The sequence below is a fragment of the Panulirus ornatus genome, chromosome 11, assembly GCF_036320965.1.
Source record: "Panulirus ornatus isolate Po-2019 chromosome 11, ASM3632096v1, whole genome shotgun sequence".
NCBI lineage: Eukaryota > Metazoa > Arthropoda > Malacostraca > Decapoda > Palinuridae > Panulirus > Panulirus ornatus.
Genome location: NC_092234.1, coordinates 2,890,661 through 2,910,601, shown reverse-complemented (window position 1 = coordinate 2,910,601; position 19,941 = coordinate 2,890,661). Strand labels below are relative to the sequence as shown.

At 39.3% G+C, this 19,941-nt stretch overlaps 1 protein-coding gene across 2 annotated transcripts; it reads right to left on the bottom strand.

Moving 5' to 3' along the window:
• Positions 1-78: 78 nt before the first annotated feature.
• On the bottom strand, positions 79-10,778 carry LOC139751197 (glucose-1-phosphate adenylyltransferase-like). 2 transcript variants are annotated; one of them, XM_071666363.1, is made up of 6 exons: positions 10,620-10,759; positions 9,923-10,099; positions 7,563-7,706; positions 2,509-2,635; positions 2,210-2,344; positions 79-970 (listed from the first exon to the last, which is right to left on the bottom strand). In XM_071666363.1, exons 1-6 carry the CDS (start codon positions 10,655-10,657, stop codon positions 791-793), a joined length of 801 nt encoding a protein of 266 aa, XP_071522464.1. In that variant the 5' UTR covers positions 10,658-10,759; the 3' UTR covers positions 79-790. The 2 variants fall into 2 exon arrangements, with proteins under 2 accessions (XP_071522464.1, XP_071522466.1); XM_071666365.1 differs by lacking the exon at positions 7,563-7,706 and having other exon boundaries at positions 10,620-10,778.
• Positions 10,779-19,941: the final 9,163 nt, after the last annotated feature.

The window sequence follows — 19,941 nt, the reverse complement described above, 5'->3', positions numbered from 1 at the left end:
AAATGAATGCAGTAAAATAAGTGAGGAACAAAAAATGTGTGAAGTAAATACTGTAGAAAAGGCAAACAAAAATCCAAAGTTATTCCATATATATATTATCAATTAATAAACAAATAATGAGAATTTAGGAATTAGAGAAAATGATATGTATGTACTTGTTCCACTTCAGGTAAATGAAGAAAAGTTATACACAGACAGAATATGAATTTCAATATGAATAAATCCCAAGGCCTTAGGTTTACGTAGTAATGTGCTAAATATAAATATGACTTGCATACTATGGTGCATTGGGAGTAAACAGTAATCCTTAAACTACAAAATTATATATTGCTGTTCAACAAGTATGTGTTAATTTGAGTTGTGACACTCACATACTATTGTGCAACATGAAGTGGTATTAATACCATAGCTACAAGATCTACATACTACAGTACTGTGTATCAGTCTCAGTAATTGCAATCATTTTATACAAGTGCATCATTGTTTTAAAGGTAGGATTATAAAAATGTGTAAAAATAGTGCAAATGCACATGTATGATATATTCATAAGTTTTCATAAACCTTGCCTGTTGAAAACAATAGAAAAAGAAAATGCTTTCCCATGCTTCTCAGACTAAAGTAGATTGACTGTTTTGCTTTTCTTCTGTAAATGTGACTAAGATCTGTTATCATTCACTTCAAAGGTTGTTAGCTTTTGAATTTAGTATTTTCTTTCTATCTAAGCTGGCTGGATTGGTGATATATAAGCATATATCTTCAGAAGAAAAACTTACGTAATTTTAAAGAAATATCACTGATCAACCTCCATAAAGTCATGGTGACATTGTTCATATGACTGAAGACTTCCAACATCATAGCGACCTTCAGTGTGATGGGCATAGACTGGGACTTGATTTATCAGCTCAGCAATGAACGTTCCAGTTGCATCACGACTGCTCAAAGGTTTGTCTTTTGTTTGTTCTAAAAAAATCTGTAAAAAAAAAGAATATTGCAATTAGCTTGTTTAACATGGTTAGCTATCTACCATAATCCAACAGGCTATTAAGAGTTTACAAACCTTTGTGTTGTGTATAGAATCTTATCCAGCCTGTAGTTATAGCATTGCTCATTAAATTTTCTCTGGTAGCACTTGCTGAAACAGATTTTATCAAAATTAACCAGTGCAAGTGGCCGTTGACAGAACTGAAAGTGCAGCTCAAAACCAGAGAAATACAGGTTGCTTCAGTCATTATACTGCAGCATACACTGTTGAATGCATGAAATGTCACACCAAAATACTTACTGTATAATTAACTTGCACTTGCTTGTTCATTTTATCCCTGTGTCACACTGGTGTAGTTTTTACTCCTTGGCATGTAAACAGTGAACCATAAAACAATATCATTAATGAGAAAAATGTGAAATATAAGTACAACTGGAAATCTTTTATTAACAAAATGGAGCTGAATCTTACATATACTTGAAAAGCAGACATACAAAACCTTTGTTCATTGTCTAAAGGTATTTTTAAAACATCTCTCCAACATAAAATCCCTTTATACACTTTAGTATTCCTCTACATCAGTTCCAATTAATATTTTTTTTTTGCTAGATGAGATGGCACGTGCAGGTGAATCCCTGATCGAAGCCATCACATTGATACTATATATAATATTTTGTTTTTTCATACACATTCACAATTTCCCATGTTAGCGAGGTAGCATCAAGAACAGAGGACTGAGCCTTAGAGAGAAAATTCTCACTTGGCCCCCTTCTCTGTTTACTCTTTTGGAAAAGTAAAAACTGGAGGGGAGGATTTCCAGCCCCCCTCTCCCTTCTCTTTTAGTCACCTTCTACAACACTCAGGGAATACGTGGGAAGTATTCTTTCTCCCCTGTCCCCAGGGATATATATACAGTATCAATTAATTAAAAGTCTGTTCTTAGAACTCTACAGTCAACCCAGAGTCTGACAAATAACTGTAACTAATCCTGTTTTTTCAAAGTGGCCCAGAAGTATTCTGTCAGTCTCAGCATCTGATTATTCCATTTACCAGGATCTAGATAAACTAGGTTTCTGTGCACCTATATTTATCCACACTGATGTTCCCTTTCACAAGCAGGTAATAAAACCCTACCTATAAAACTATATAGAATTCTACTTTCGATACCAACAGGGAATTTAAACCACAAGATCCAAATAAACAAAATCTATGAGAAGACTACCATACCTGTAAATAATGGAGACTTTCTGATGAAATAATGTAAAAGCATGGACACTGTAGCCTTGAAGATGTTACCACTGGCAATGGCTTCTCAAGAAATCTTGTCACCCTCCCAGACTCTGCCACTTCAATTATACCATGCTGGTGGAACAGTAACATTCACTTTTATATATCATGTAGCAAAAAAAAAAATCAAATAAGGCAGCATTCATTTCTGCTACCATGTGTGTCATGACTCACAACAGCTGTAAAAACCACAAGATATCTTAATGTGCAGTTATACCTCATATACCCATGATACTAACTTTGGATACATTTTCTTCTAAAACTGGAGCACTCAGTATCAAGCATGCTTCTTTTTCTTGCTTGCATAAAGCTTGAAATTTCAGTATCACTGAATTCAGAGAAAAGTCCTTCTGAAATAGAGTGTCTCTGAAATAAAAGGAAAGTCTCAGATGAACTAATTTCCTCCATATTATTATAATAATAATAATGTATACGTGCGTGTGTGGGCGTTTATGTACATACATGTGTATGTGGGTGGATTTGGGCCATTCATCTGTTTCCTAGCGCTACTTCGCTAATGCAGGAGACAGCAATTAAGTATAATGATGATAATTATTATTATTATTATTATTATTATTATTATGGACCTGGTATTTATGAATCTGGGTGAAGCATATGATAGGGTAGAGATGCCTTGTGGAAGGTCTTAAGAATACGTGGTTGGAGTGGAAAGCTGCTAGAAGCAGTGAGAAGTTTCTATCGGGGTATAAGGTGTGTGTATGAGTAGGAACAGAGGAGAGTGAGTGGTTCCAAGTGAAGATTAGTCAGTAGCAGGGTTGTGAGATGTCATTATGGCTGTTTGTTTAATTTGTTTATGTTGGGATGGTGAGGGAGGAAAATATGAGTGTCTTGGAGACAGGAGCAAGTATACAGTCTATAAGGGATGAGGGGGGTCTGGAAAGTCAGTTGTTCATTGATGACACAGCACTAGTGGCCGATTCGATTGAGAAATTGCAGAAGTTGGTGACTGAGTTTGAGGGAGATTGTTAGAGGAGGATATTCAGAGTAAATGTGTAAAAGCAAGGTTATTGAGTTTACCAGAATAGTGGGACAGGTTAGTTTGGGTCTAAATTTGAATGGAGAAAATTTAGAGGAAGAGTGTTTTAGATTCCTGGGAGTGGACGAGGCAGCAACTGGAACCATGGAAGCAGAGGTGAGTCATACTTGCATGAGTGAGTCGTGTGGAGGGTGAGGGGGTGAAGGTTTGGGAACACTGCAGAATGTGTTTAAAGAGAGTATGATATCTGGAGGGCAAAAGGGGTATGTTTGAAGGTATAGTAGTCCCAACAATGTTATATGGATGCAAGGCTTGGGCTGTAGATGAGGATTAGCAGAGGAAGATGGATGCATGGAAAATTAAATGTTTGAGGACAATTTGTGGTGTGAGGTGGTTTAATTAAGTGATAAAAGGGTATGAAAGATGTATGGCAATAAAGCAAATGTGGTTCAGAGTGTGCTAAAATAGCAAGTAGAGGTTGACAAAGAGGATATATGACATACATCATAAGTGAAGGGATAAGAAGAGAGAGACCAGTATGGAGATGGAAGGAAAGAGAAAGATTTTGAGTGATCAGGGCAGGTGGGTGAGCAGCATGCAAGGGATAAAGTGAATTGGAATGATGTGGTATACTTGGGTTGACTTTCCATCAATGGACTGAGCCAGGACATGTGAAGTAGCCAGAGAATACCATGGAAAGGTCTGTGGAGCCTTGTTATGGATAGGGTGCTGTGGTTTTGGTGCATTGCACATGACAGCTAGAGAATGGACATGAACAAATGCTAACACGTTTAACAGCAATCAAGCATGAAAAATATTTTTATTATTGATGATATCTTTTATTATCATATTGTTATGACCATGATTTTTATACAGCTATGCTTGCACTCCAGACAAGAGGGAAATGATGTTCTCCTTCAGGGCAGGAAGATCCATGACAAGACTTTTCACCAACTGTGACACAGACATGTTGAAGGTGACTTCTCATTTGTAGTGTAGTCAATTACAGTTGGAGTCTAGTAATACCATACCTTATTTTACCTTCCTGTTCTAGGAGTCCCTTCTATGTGGCCTCCATGGCACTTAGAAGCCAGCAATATCCACTGGGTGGTGGAAGATCTCTGTTTCATTGTGCTGGAGGGGAATATTTTTGGTTGCTTAGCAGCCAGTGAAAACTGTGAGTGTTCTGTTTTATGTGGGCTGCAGCTCTGTTATATTTGCTTTTGACAAGGAAGATGACTAGGAAGTTGAACCATAGTTTACTGTGGAGATTAGACACTATCATCACATTGTAAGACATGTCCTTCCCATTAAACATGACTTGCTTCCTGAGTGCTGCAGGAGCTCCATAGAAGGGAATCCTAAGGAAGGGTGGTATTTCATATATATATATATATATATATATTTATTATGTTATACTTAGTCGCTGTCTCCCACGTTAGCGAGGCAACGCAAGGAAACAGACGAAAGAATGGCCCAACCTACCCACATACACATGTATATACCTAAACAGCCACACACACACACACACACATATACATACCTATACATTTCAACATATACATACATATATGTACCCAGACATATACATATATACACATGTACACATTCATACTTGCTACCTTCATCCATTCCTGTCGCCACCCTGCCACACATAAAATGGCATCCCCCTCCCCCTATGCGCATGTGAGGTAGCGCTAGGAAAAGACAACAAAGGCCACATTTTATTACACTCAGTCTCTAGCTGTCATGTGTAATGCACCGAAACCACAGCTCCCTTTCCACATCCAGGCCCCACAAAACTTTTCATGGTTTACCCCAGACACTTCGCATGCCCTGGTTCAATCCACTAACAGCACATCAACCCCGGTATACCACATTGTTCCAATTCACTCTATTCTTTGCACACCTTTCACCCTCCTGTATGTTCAGGCCCTAATCGCTCAAAATCTTTTTCACTCTATCCTTCCACCTCCAGTTTGATCTCCTACTTCTCATTCCTTCCACCTCTGACACATATATCCTCTTTTGTCAATCTTTCCTCACTCATTTTCTCCATGTTGACCATGGTTAGGGAGGTAAATGCAAGAGCTTTGAAGAGAGGGGCAAGTATGTAGTCTGTTGGGGATGAGAGGGCCTGGGAAGTGAGTCTGTTGTCCACCGATGATAATGCTCTAGTGGCTGATTCAAGTGAGAAACTGCAGAAGTTGGTGACTGAGTTTAGAAAAGTGTGTGAAAGGAGAAAGCTGAGAGTAAATGTGAATAAGAGCAATGTTATGAGGTTCAGTAGGGTTGAGAAACAAATTAATTGGGATGTAAGTTTGAATGGAGAAAAATTGGAAGTGAAGTGTTTTGGATATCTGGGAGTGGACTTAGCAGCAAATGGAACCATGGAAGCAGAAGTGAGTCACAGGGTGGGGTAGGAATCGAAGGTTCTGGGAATGATGATGAATGTGTGGAATGAGAGAATGTTATATTGGAGAGCAAAAATGGGTATGTTTGAAGGAATAGTAGTTCCAACAATGTTATATGATTGTGAGACATGAACCATTGATAGGTTTGTACAGAGGAGGGTGGATGTGTTGGAAATGAAATGTTTGAGGAAAACAAGTGGTGGGAGATGGTTTGATCGAGTAAGTAATGTAAAGGTAAGAGAGATGTGTGGAAATAAAAAGAATGTAGTTTAGACAGCTAAAGAGGATGTGTTGAAATGATTTGGACATATGGAAAGAATGAGTGAGGAAAGATTGACAAAGAAGGTATATGTGTCAGAGGTGGAAGGAGCCGGGAGAAGAAGGAGACCAAAGTGGAGGTGGAAGGATGGAGTGAAAAAGATTCTGAGCAATTGGGGCCTGAACATACAGGAGGGTGAGAGGCATGCAAGGAATAGAGTGAATTGGAACAATGTGGTATACCAGGGTTGATGTGCTGTCAATTGACTGAACCAGGGCATGTGAAACATCTGGGATAAACCGTGGAAAGGTCTGTGGGGCCTGGATGTGGATATGGAGCTGTGGTTTCAGTGTATTACACATGACAGCTAAAGACTGAGTGTGAATGTGGCCTATTTTTGTGCTTTCCTTGTGCTACCTCGCTGAAGCTGGGGAGGTATGATGCTATTTCCTTTGGGGCGAGGTGGCACCGGGAATAGATTAAAGGCAAGCAATTATATGTATATATGTATATGTGTGTACATGTTGATATGTATATGTATGTGTATGGACGTTTATGTATATATATGAGTGGGTGGGTGGCATGGGCTATAGGTAAGCTGTGCATAGGAAGATGGATGTGTTGTAAATGAAATGTTTGAGGACAATATGTAGTGTGAGGTGGTTTGATCGAGTAAGTAACGAAAGGGCATGAGAGAAGTGTGGTAACAGAGAGTTGTTATTGAGAGTGTAGAAGAGGGTGTGCTGAAATGGTTTGGAAATATGGAGAGAATGAGTGAGGAAAGGTTGAAAAAGAGGATATGTGTGTCAGAGTAGCAGGGAAGGAGAACAGGGAGACCAAATTGAAGATGGAAGGATGAAGTGGAAAAGACTTTGAGCGATCAGGACTGTGCATGAGGGTGAAAAGTGAATACAAAATACAGTGAACTGGAATGATTTGGTATATGGGGGCGACATGCTGTCAATGGACTGAACCAGGGAATGTGAAGTGTCCAGTGTAAACCATGGAAAGGTCTGTGGGACCTAATTGTAGATAGGGAGCTGTGATTTTTAATACTCAAAAATACATTTATTTTATACTATCTGCCTCCTAAATTGTTTTAACAGCTACTTTCCTAGTATTACCTTCAGACTCTTAACTTTTCAGTCACAAGTATATTATTTTGCCATCCCAAAATAATTAGGTTTCATAACCTGAATATATCATGTTCTACAGTAGAAAAAATGTATCCTTAATGAATTCTACAAGAGACTATTTTCATTTAACTATTCTTCTGTTTCTCACAGCTTGCATATGCTACATAGCTGTCACTACTCTGTAACAGTAATACTTTCACATTTCCGGTATGTTTCTTTACTGTCCAGCAATATAAATAACTGTTGACATTCATTCATATACACTATTTCCTGGTCTCCTTTTTCATTGTTATCAGTTATATGTCTTGAACTATAAAACTCACCATTCCTGAGATTCCTTCTAGTCTCCCTACATATTACTCATTCATTGTAGGTTTATTATAGAGCAAAACTGTGACAAAAATTTTTTATTCAAATCAATCACATATACAGCTGCATAAAAAAAATCTGAATCCAGAAGTGAAAACCAAAAGAACGAAGATGTTACCCAGCAACAAATATGGTATCTTCTTTACACTGCTGTACTCCAACCATCATACATGCTACCGCCCCTGTACGTTCATCATTATTCATTGATCCATCACTCACGATTACAACTTTCCTCTGTAGAGTCTCTGCCCAATTTTCATATCTAAAATGAAAATGCAAATACAACAAAGTGCACTGTGAATAATTGGACTTCATTTCCAATCAATATGTTGGAAAAATTAGAAATATTTTTGCTTGAGCAAACAGAAATATAAAGTAAGATAGGGAAAGTGCATCTGAATGCAATGAACAGAAGCAGGTGCAGTTGAAGACTAAATGTAATGGATGAAGAATTATTTCTATGCAGCAGGTGTCACAAATGAAGGATGTGCAAGCCAGGGTTTGGAAAGAGTTTTCCCTTTATACCCTTGCTAAAGGCAGAAATGTGGAAAAATTATACGAACAAATAGAGTGAAAATAGGAATTTTACATGGAAATATGAAGTCAGACACACGTAAATGTGGTAGAGGGGAATGAGGTTTGAAGAGATTTCCATACATAGCACAGCATGTTCTAGGAAAAATTTTGAGCTTGAAAGACTTTTAAACTTTGACAGACACAATCTATCTACCTATCTCTACCTCTGATGCCTGTTCCCTTTTGGAACTCCCTTAAGAGTGTGCCACAGCAATAGTCTCCATAACTAGTGAGCTCCAGTGGCACTTCTTAGCCTTTAGTGCCTCACCCCTAACAAGCCACTGGCAGAGGGGAAGTCTCGCACAGTGTTCCCAGAGACTCCAGTTTAATGTTTCTATGGACTACTTTACCAAATGCTCCTGCCTAATGTTCCCACCCAATACTTCTACATTATGTGTCTACTTAATGCAGATACAAGTAATGAAGAAAAATAATCGCTGAAATGTCAGCACTTAATGGATTAGGCAGCTGCTTATGTGGTATCCAGACCACAGTACCAACAGTGTTTAAAAGTTATCCCAAATGATTCCTTAAGGAAAACAGAGGAGCAAGAAAGCACAATAGCCTCATTCCCTAAAACTGGTTGCCCACCCTGATCTAGATCACAGTTGCCATAACTTCCATATTCTAGACAACACACTGTGATTACCTGCAAGATCACAACACTGGAAATTTGAAAAGTACTACATTTTTAATGAAAGATTCATTAAGTGAAAACATAAACTAATTCAATTTTGACCATTTACATGTAACTTTACATAATTATGTGTTTGGTATTTATGTGGATATTATCCACTTAGGATTTTCAATAAATTTCTCATCTAGGCAAACAGGCAAAGTGTACCAGTAAGGCACAAAAAGTACCACAACTAAAATATCAGGTACATAAGTTTACTGGGAATAAAGCACCTCCCTAGTACTATACTGGATAAGTAGTCACCAACTGCTCGCACAAAAATATATATATAAAAAAAAAAAGAATTTTGATTAACAAGTGTTCATGAGGAAAGAAAAGTTGAGAAACATGAAAAGTACTGGAAAGGAAAAATCTCAAAGATAGTGTGGGCCTGAAAACAAAGCAAATAAGCAAGAACTAATGTAAAGTTCATGTGACCATGGGAAAAATAAACATTAATTAGGATCTAAAGATAACTGCTTACCAATTTTCTTAAGATAGCATCAGAGATGAAATGCAAGTAATTGTAACCCCGTGAAAGAGCACAGTATAAAATACACAGTTAAAAAAGACTACTTAAGACAAAAGCTTAGATACTTTGACTATAAATTACTAGCTCCTCATAGGCTCACAAGGCTTGTGAGAAAGACCAAAGTACCCCGGACATGGAAAGTTGAGGAGAGCTGAGCCGTCACAAATTGTAAGCTAGCTAGGTCTGTCACACATGTGATGCTTAACCCCTAACAAAGTTTGTACTTAAATATTTATCTATAATCAAAGGAAGGACAAACTGCTGGGTGTGCTGCGCACTGACTACCCTCACTGGAAATCAATCCTGGGTCAGTGGGTTTGAAGTAAATAATGACATGAATTCTTACACAATATATGAGAGAAATATAATTGAAATACTGTTCATTGGTACCACAGATTCTACCTGAAATATTTTACTTAACTGAATAACAATATTTATACACAACTCTCCAAAGTCTACCCTTCAGTGTCCTGATGAGACAGTGCATGCTTTTGCAAATTCTATTTACTGGGTGTCATACCAGTTGCAAAGTGAGCAAGAAGGCCTTCCCACTAACCAATGGAGCATAAATACCACAGGTCATTTAAAAGTTATATGATATATATTTCGGATATGAGTTTTACTACAAGCAAAGTAGCTGGTTACTTGTTAATTTTCCTTACAATAGCTCATTTAAGAATGACGTATAAATTACCTTTTCTTGTGGAAGTCGTTGACAACAATTATAACTGATGTTATTTCAGGAGTTTGCTCAAAATCACGAACCCAGTGAGTAATCAGTGGAGATTGTCCTATTGGAAGTAAAGGCTTAGGTATGCCAATCAGATGAGTATACTGTCCACTGGTGTCACTTCGTAGATCTTGCTCTAATCTGTGAGTAAAAATTATTAATGCACACTTACAAAATTTCATTCACACAATTTTTCTGATCATGCACATCCACCTACACCATATAATACCTTTCTAACCCTTCTGGTGGAGATAATGTGAAGAGATTCCCTGAAACGGCTCCTTACACAGTCTATGTAAAATGCAACTGCCTCTATAAAAGTATTTTGAAAGCAAAAGTATAAATATTATGTAAGGTTAACATAATAATGGAGAGGATGCTTTCTTTAAGTACTTAACATCTGAAAACATGCAATGTATTAAAGCTAAAGCTGCACATGCAAGTGGTCAAGTATACTTAGATGAATACAAAAAAGAAATGCTAATGTCAGAGAATGTACAACAGAGCATTGAGTAACAATACAATGTTTTAATGTTAAATCAACAACCGATCTCCTGCCGTATGGACAAATGCTTAGTACTAACGCAAACTGAAAAAAAAATTTGCTAAGATTTTTCTTTCAAACGTGCATTTAGTTGACCAGATTACGTTATCATCATACCTGGTACCATAACCTGCTGCTAGAATAACTGCTCGCATGTTGCCTTAGCTCTTCCTATAATACCAGGAACCTGAGAAGTATTGTGATCACTAATTACAACAACGTGAACAAATCAGCTGTTTACTATCTTACATTGTTTACCAGATCCGGATTTGGCAACTGAATATAAAAACAAAAATTGTCATTGACTTGACATTCAGTCAAAGACATGGGGAAGAAAGTTGAATAGATCAGCTGTAATTGTGTATGATATTATTAAAGTCATACATAAAACTTACTTCAATAAACTTTAGGCAAGGAAAATTTCTCAGTATCAATGAAATGGAACAAAGAATGAATAGGGGGATAAAAGAAATTGTTACAATGGGAAAAAATGACAGATTCACTCAAAGATGTACAATGAATTATGATGAATATAAAAAAAAAAATGGCTCGATAACAGTGAAGGAACGAAACTGGTTAAGAACGTTTTCCTGCATCCTGTAGGGAGCCAGTGCGACCTGGAATACTTTCTCCTACGTTGTAACAAATTCAGTGATGTGTGAAACAAATAAACCTTTATACAAGCTTATCAGGAAGGCAATGAATATTTGAAGATTATGAAATTTTTCGTGTTAATTAATTTTGCACTATGGGCTCCTACCCAAATATGTAGCACTGGGTCCATAATAAGTTAGCGTCGCCAATGATATTGTTTGAACAAAAGACACATTCTATTTGCCCTTAGGCAGCCAAAATATTAAACAGTGGAAGGTTAACTGCCACGTTTACAATGTCATATCACACATAACATGTACGATACTGTTATTTTGTAAATATTTAATTGTTTAAGTTAGGTCTTGAAATATTTTTCCAGTATGGAAGGAGAAACTATTAAACTGTTTTAAAAAATAAATGCAATAAACTTGATGTGAAGTAATTATATGATAATCAGGCTGTAAAAATCTTGATATAGCTTTAAGAATGCGAAAAATTGATAAAGTTATACCGAAAGATATAAAGTTTTCTGTATCTAATTTCTCATGGTTGGCAACGAATTGAAGTATGGTAAACTATAGAATATGTCTATTAAAGTACTGTACATATGAAATAAGATGGTGAAAATTTCAATGTATAGTTCATGTTAAAGTTGAAAGTATATTTGTAAAAAGTATTCAGTATGAAATGAAAACATATATCATTTACAACAGAAATTGGGTGTGACAAAAGCTGGAGGTACAGAGTGGTGAGTGGGACGGTGGAGATGACGGAGTTGAATGGATTTGGAAAGTGTGTGGAGCAGCCCGGGAAAGTGTAATGGGGATTGGAAGGGGATGAGGGAGGGAATTCTACCCCCTCCCCACATTCAGATTGGGTGAACAGAGGAGGAATTTATCATCCAGTACTTTGTTTCTCTTTATCAGACTTATAGAGTTCCTAAAGCAGGAGAATTGAGGAGGGGAAAATGGGGAATGGCTTTTGATTAAGAAAATATTGCATTTAACATATTTTCTTATTTCCCAGAGTGTGAGAAGTGACAGTAGTAAAAGTCCAGGAGGCAGTGGTGACAGTCATTGGCCGCAGCTCCAGGAGCACGTCTTAGGCAATATGAAGGAAAAATATATGAAATAGTATAGACATTAAAAAAATTTACCTCCATGTACACGTTTGTGAGAAACACCAGTACCTGAATTTGAATTTCGAGTCAGCAAACAAGACATTGAAGAAGAATTACATGTTATTACAAACAACTTGGCAAGAATTGAAAGTGTGAAGTGTTTTTCACTGGGTTATAACTTTACGTAGACGGCTTTAATGAAATTTCTCATGTACCAATCTACAGCTCGAAACCGAGAGAGGCTTCGAAAAATTCCAGGTATTGCAAAGTGTTGATGATTCGTTGTGTTCAGACCGGTTCATGAGACTTCCCGTCTGAACTTGTGACGGAGGTGAAGCCGGAACCAACATAGTTCATAGTCAGAGGATCTTGAGGTAAGTTGGCTTTTCTTGACGTATATATTTCATGTGTTTATTCAATCGAGGATCATAGGATTTACGATTTGAACAGTGACTTCGTGCAAGATATATGAGTGTGTGATGAACTTAAATTAGTAGCTTTGCCAGGGTTTTCATCAGTGCATGCCAGACACTCGTTGTATCGAAAATGGCGGATGGATGAAAGTGGTTAATTGAAACTGAAGACATTCATAAACCCCATTCTAAAGAATCATGACATTTTTCGAGTCCTGTTTCTTATTCAATGATACATATAGGCTATATTGAAGCTGTAAGTTCAATACTTTTATTTTTCATGAATCATTAAATGTTGTTGAAAACTTTTATTAGAATGTGGTACATTTTGTTTCTTGGTAAAGGATAGGGGTTAACTTATGACAGCTTAAGGGTTGGGTCGTCGGCCGCGGGAGTGGTTGACGCCCACGTGGTGTGGGTGTGGGCGTGGCGGAGTGTAAGGCCAGCATGAGGACGGTGGGCAACAGAGGAAGCGTCCGGATGGTTCCATCACCAGTGAGAGACTGCCGGGGAGGCTGGCTGGCTCGCTACCGCGCGCTACTCCTGTCCTGCTGGTGATAGCGATAATGTTGCTAGTGATGGTTGTAGTGTTGTTGGTGATGTCGTAATGTTGCTGGTTATGGTACTACTGTTGCTAAAGGCGTTTCATGGGTATTTGGAATAAAGCAATCAGGTTCTTACATCAAGAAATGATTTGACCAAGTTGATGTGTATGGAGGGTAAACATTTAGCATTTATCACACTCAGTTGTACCGACTTATCACTTTCTGTATCGCCAGACATTGAATCAGGAGATTTAACATGATTTTTCTCTTTGCCTTCTATACCGGTTTTAACGACAAAATAAGTACATGTTTTGAGACCTGTTGTATTGCTACTTGATCCTTTTGTCTACAGGGAAGAGGATTAAGCAAAAGGTGCAGCCTGAGCACGCAAAGATGGAGGATGGAGGATGTACACCTCCATCCCCGTACAGAATAAGACCTTGGATCAGATCAGGGTGTTGGACCAGGAGGTTCGACAGGAAGAGTACACCACCTCCTCCAACACCTCAGGATGAGTCGATGCCACCTGTGCAGGAGGTGTGGCAGTAGACCATACGCCCATTCAACACGACGGTAAGACTCTAAAGTATAATTGGCTGAACTTTGACCAGGTCATCATAATCAACTTGATTTATACCGGTATCTCCGACTAGTCTATAGTGCACTCCGTTTCTCATTCTGAGCGGTAACGCAAAAGGATTACAGGGGCCACAAATGGTTTTTGTCAAATCCCATTGGACTTGTATCCATGGGTCGAGTCGTCGTGCTATAGGGGATAAGATGCTATAGGCCTGGGGTACAGCTATAAGGTTGGGTCACAACTACGTGCCTGGGGACAACTATAGGCCTAGTGTGTGATTATTTTTCGTGATACGGAGAGTTTTACATTCGTGTTGCCGTCTCTTGAATTACACACACACACACACACACACACACACACACACACACATATATGTCCCACCCTAAGCCAAGTACCCATTTACCAACCGTCCCCAAGGGGAAGATGAACACCTTGATTGTTTGTGGGCTGACTTCTGCATTCGGGTTACCTCTACCTGGCTGTGTGAACAAATGCGAACAACAGGTCCAAAGATTTGAGTCGCTTTCACAACGGGAGTCTCGCACGCAACGGTTAACCCGCGTCTATAATGACAGCCTATTACAGACCTGTGGACTTCCTTCCTTAGTCTAGCGCATAACTGCAAAGCTGCCTCCATGATGACAGCGTAGTATACAACTGCTAACCCCTTCCATGATGGCAGCCTAGCTCACAATTACTCTAGTGAAATATTGCCGGTGCTTCTTTGGCGCCACGGTGGTGCTGCCTTGCATACCTATATTGTTATGTCCATTTTTTCTGAGAGAGAGAGAGAGAGAGAGAGAGAGAGAGAGAGAGAGAGAGAGAGAGAGAGAGAGAGAGAGAGAGTTATACTGAAAGTAGGAAAGAATAATGTTAAAATTATGTGATTTCTAAAAAGAAAAAAAAATCACGAACTTAACTCTTCGAATCAGCTTTGAAATGTGATTTTGAACCCGTGTCCGCCAAAAAAAAGAAATGATAATATATTCCAAAACTCGTCACCGCGACTCATACCCACTCCGGGACTCCGTTACTACAGCTCGTAACCCACACCAAGCCTCGTCACCACAGCTCATAACCCATTCCGAACTCTGTCACCACAGCTAATGAAACAGTTCGAACCACTTAACCACAGTTCATACCCACTCCGCACAGAACCCGCCACTTTCTCTGGAACTTGTGTCAGACTCCGTGTCGCCGCTGTCACCCAGAATACCAACCCATCTGGTCACGAACCAATAAACCAACCCAGCGCGAGGGAAAATCGATAGATAATAACAGTGCGCGACGGCCCAAGGTGGGGGAGGTGAATGAGGAAAGGTTTTGCGTGCGAACAAACATGCGACAACTCGGCCATCACGTGACCTTGGAATCTCAATCAAAGAATATGGGAAGCTTAGACCGATTCTCTTCCCACATATTTCGTACGATAAATTTTCTGCTCTACAGGTTAATATGTGTAGCCAGCTTCATTATATTTTCTTATTGATGAAGATTTGGGAAAGTTTACATGTGTTCATTGCACTAACTTTATAATTGATATATTCCTTGCGCTACCTCGCAAACGCGGGAGACAGCGATAAAGCAAAATGAATAAATAATATATATATATATATATATATATATATATATATATATATATATATATATACATATATATATATATATATATATATATATATATATATATATATATATATATATATATATATGATTTACGTGCGTTATATACATCAGTCAATCTGTAAGCATCAGGAGCAAGATAAAACAAAGGAGAGAATATTCCTAATTGTCCGTTTAACGAACATATGCTAGACTCTTACTTGTCCCGTGGGTGACTCCACGAAAGAGGATACAAATTAACAACACACACAAAAGCTCCAGAAATAGGACCACAGCACGTGAATTATGTAACAAGATACGGAAAGAGAGAGAGACGCATGGTGAGTATGAGTGAGTGTGTGTGTGTGTGTGTACGTGGCCTTGTTTAACATGCCCTGAGTGAGTGAGAGTGCGCAGGGCGGCACAGCACATCACTCGTGTTGCCAGACTCCTGCTAACCGCCACATTCTTCCGTGGCCGCCAAAACATTGAGTCTGACCTGGCACCTCACGTGACATGAGGAAGGGTTGTGTCGTTCACACCCTTGGTAAAGCCGATATTTACATTTCGGTCTACTACGGAGCGTGGGCCGTCTGCGGTGTCTTACGGTGAGGTGAGAGAGACGTGTGTGCGTATTGATCACTCGTGTACACCTGTTATGACACACGCGTCGAAGGGGTCGAGGGGAGCTACCTACCACATAGCCGCCTGCCAGATGCACCGTTGCGTATATGACGCGAGGTGTGTGTGCGTACGTGTATGTGCGTGTATGTATGTTTTTTTTGTGAGTATGTTCGTGTGTGTGTGCGTGTTACTCTATGAACATGTTTGCAATTCTGAGAGCAACAGCTTGTTGGCACTGGTTCGCATCTTGTTCACACTTATTTGTGAAAGTCCGGTCAGCCAGCACGGGTAAAGGTGTGAGCGTTACACAGGTTACAAGTGTGAGTTGTGTGACAAACGGCGGCAGGAACCCCGCGCCCTGGCCGACCCAGTGAGCTGGCGCGGCCTCGGAGCTAAAAATAAGGACGTACACGGAAAACTAATGCACCGCCTCCCTCCACCCGATGACCCCGCCCCACCTGCCTGCCTGCCAGGTAACCCACCTGCCTGACTGCCACCCACTTAGTCCACCTGCCTGACTGTCAGCCACCTAGCTAGTCCACCTGCCTGACTGTCAGCCACCCAGCTAGTCCACCTGCCTGACTGTCAGCCACCCAACTAGTCCACCTGCCTGACTGTCAGCCAGCCCATCAACCTAACAGCCAGCAAACCAAGCTGCCAGATCCCAACCTGTTACCTCGCCTAACAGCCACCCTCATTTCTAGCTAAAACCCCACTAAGCCAAGCTGTCAACCCGCTCTTGTCAACCAGCGGGCCACTGTAGCCGGCCACATTCCTGACCGGTCAGAGAGCCACCTGACTAATCGCCACCAACCACCCAAATTCTCATTTTCTCTCAGCGTTTTGATACTTGTTTGTTTTAGATTGTTGTAGTCACATCATAGAAAACATGTTGGTATATATTTGTGAAACGCAACGTTTCCTCGAGACAACGCTTAGCTATTACAGTAGCGACAGGACGTTGACACCAGCTGTCACTTAATGTTTCACTTTGAGTCAGCTTCACTATTTGGAAAAGCAACTTCATGTTATCGTCATGACGTAACTTCATAATCACTTGAAACACTGTGATCGTCATGGCGCTCGCTCGCTTCACAAACTCTTGAAGCAACAATTCCTTGTCATCATTACAGTGCAAGATTCACGATCTTTTGAAGCACCTTCTCGTCATCGTCACGTCGCTAACTTTATAATTTCTTGAAACACGTCATCGTCAAGGCGCTGGCTCCGTTGCCTCTTGAAGGAACTCCTTGTTATCATTCACCAACTCTGAGGCAACAACGGTGTTCACGCCGCGCTAAGCTAGGACAGAGCTGCTTCCGCTACGCTGGTGACATTTGATGAACCTCCGTTGACCCACATCGAACTATATGCCTCACATTCTGTTCGAAAACAGATAACACGAGTACGAGCATGTATGCATTAGGAGACTGATGGTTGCATTAATACCGCCAACTTTGCATCAATAAGTTTATTGTATACTTGGGCAAGAGTACCCACTTAAAAATCATGGCATATTTTCACTTTAATGAGTAGTTCACTCGAGCACTTGTATATAATAGATGATGACTTAGAAGGCAAAATTCTAGAAAAAAAAAATAAGCAGAATCTTATGGTAGATGAGGAACCAGACAGATATGACTCGGTTTAACCGTCACTCAGCGACGAAACATTCCAACCTATGTCGGCACAGCCCTGTAATGATAAATCAATTGTAAGCCCCGTCTGTGGAAAACCACGTCCTTGATATTAGGGACATTTGAGGTTGCATCTATATAAGGACCTATCAATTGCATTTAAACCATTCCTAACGTTCGAGACGTCGTATAAAATCTGTAGAAGTAAGGAAGAGACAACTGTACAAGTTCAGTTAAAAATTACGACAGGTTCACGGTCGCGAAATTCTAAAGTTCAAGCGTTCTATACATGTGCTGTCTATGACGGATTTAATTCTTTATGTAAGATGTATTACGACGTCTTACAGAGATGCAACAAGAGACACGAATATGCAAATTTGTTTAACCATCTCGAACATGGCAAAAATAATCGACTTGACATACTTCCGTTTTTCAGAATCATTTCAGCAGTAAGTAACAGATATATAGCTGTTGATACAGTTTGCTCATAAAGAATGTTTCTTCATTTTGGTTGTAAGATATTGCGAAAACCGTTATGACGTAACTTAGATGGACTAATCCGGATAAATCAGGTGCAGAGCAGTGATACTTCATATGTCAATAGTTTTAATTGTATGGTACAGCTAAGTAATTGTCTTGCATTATGCAAAATAATCCTTAGATTCCTATTCATGTCGAATTCATAAAAACTTCAAACCCTTGTAATGGTTGCGAGGCAAGGGCTATAGATAGGGTTGTGTGGAGGAGGGTGGATGTGTTGGAAGTGAAATGGCTGAGGACAGTATGTGGTGTGAGATGGTTTGATCGAGTAAGTAATGAAGGGGTAATGTATATGTGCGGAAATAAAAAGAATGTGGTTGAGAGAGCAGAAGAGGATGTGTCGAAATGGTTTGGTCATATGGAGAGAATGAGCGCGGAAAGATTGACAAAGAGGATATATGTGTCAGAGGTGTAGGGAACAAGGAGAAGCGGGAGACTAAATTGGAGATGGAAGGATGGAGTGAAAAAGATTTTGAGCGGTCGGAACTTGAACATACAGGAAGGTGAGAGGCGTGCAATTAATAGAGTGAATTGGAACGATGTGTTATACCGGGGTCGACTTGCTGTCAATGGACTGAACTAGGGCATGTGAAACGTCTGGGGTAAATCATGGAAAGGTCTGTGGGGCCTGGATGTTGATAGGTAGCTGTTGTTTCATTGTGTGTTTGTGTGTGTGTGCGTGATTGGATGGGCCATTCTTCGTCTGTTTCCTGGCGCTACCTCGCTGACGTAGAAAACGGCGATCAAGTATAATAAATGTAAATATATGCGAGAGGGAGAGACCTGATATGCTTGCATCATAATATATGAAGGTGATATTTGTTTGTTTTGCCTGCATTCTTGTGGCAAATGTTATACTTAAATGAATAAAATCAAATGTAATAACGCAAAGTGACAAACTTTCCAGGAAATTCTTATCACTGGCTATCAAAACACCATGGTAGTTACGAGCTATATTACCGCCACGGAGAAACTTTCGCCAATAACTGTTTTTATGATGCAAATTTTGCTCTGTCTCGTAATATTTCTATGGTTATTCATCCATGTTGCTGACTGAATTCCATTCACCGAGTGGCACAGAAAAGGAGTAGTAAATACTGCATGAAAACTTAGTCATTGCTGGTTGCGATTTTCTGTACCTCCTTACAAATGCATTTTGGATCTATGTGTCACTTTTACTCCACCAGTACTGGATATCAGTATCTCCATTGAAAGGAATGTCATAATATGATAGTCTTCTCGGCAAGGGAAAGCTTACTTGATATCACATCATATAGTGACATTTGCATCATGTGTTAGTCGTATAACTGAACTGCTCCACAGGAAAATAGCGATTGATATATTCGTAATGAAGGGTATTGTTGCAACGATAATGATAATAATAATAATAGTAATAATAATAATAATAATAATAATAATAATAATAATAATACTAATAATTATAGTAATAATGATAATAATGATAATAATAATAAAACGCGTGTCGTTGTGTAGGTGAGTGTCTGAGGCGGTGCACAGGATGACGCACACAACTAACGAACCCTCAGCTGCGATGATGCATTAAGACACGTGTAAAATATGGATTATTTAAGGCTTCTAGAGGCCTTTGATGGGCGATAATTAATGAAGCACTATGATGATAGCATCCGTTCAGGAGTAAATTTAGGTGCTATACTTCTTTTTAGTTATAAAGCTCTTAAAAGCAATCATAATTAATGAAAGCCGATATTTGGCATGTAAACACAAAGTTGTGTGCTGCCATCTGACGGGAACTTGAGGAAGCC

Excerpts from the sequence above, each read along its gene's own strand:
- LOC139751197 (XM_071666363.1), bottom strand. The coding sequence starts at position 10,657 with ATGCGAGCAGTTATTCTAGCAGCAGGTTATGGTACCAG. Across the intron at positions 2,636-7,562 it reads GATACCATATTTGTTGCTGG|AGACACTCTATTTCAGAAGG; the intron begins GTAACATCTTCG and ends CTTTTATTTCAG. Across the intron at positions 2,345-2,508 it reads TAGAAGAAAATGTATCCAAA|CATGGTATAATTGAAGTGGC; the intron begins GTTAGTATCATG and ends CTGTTCCACCAG.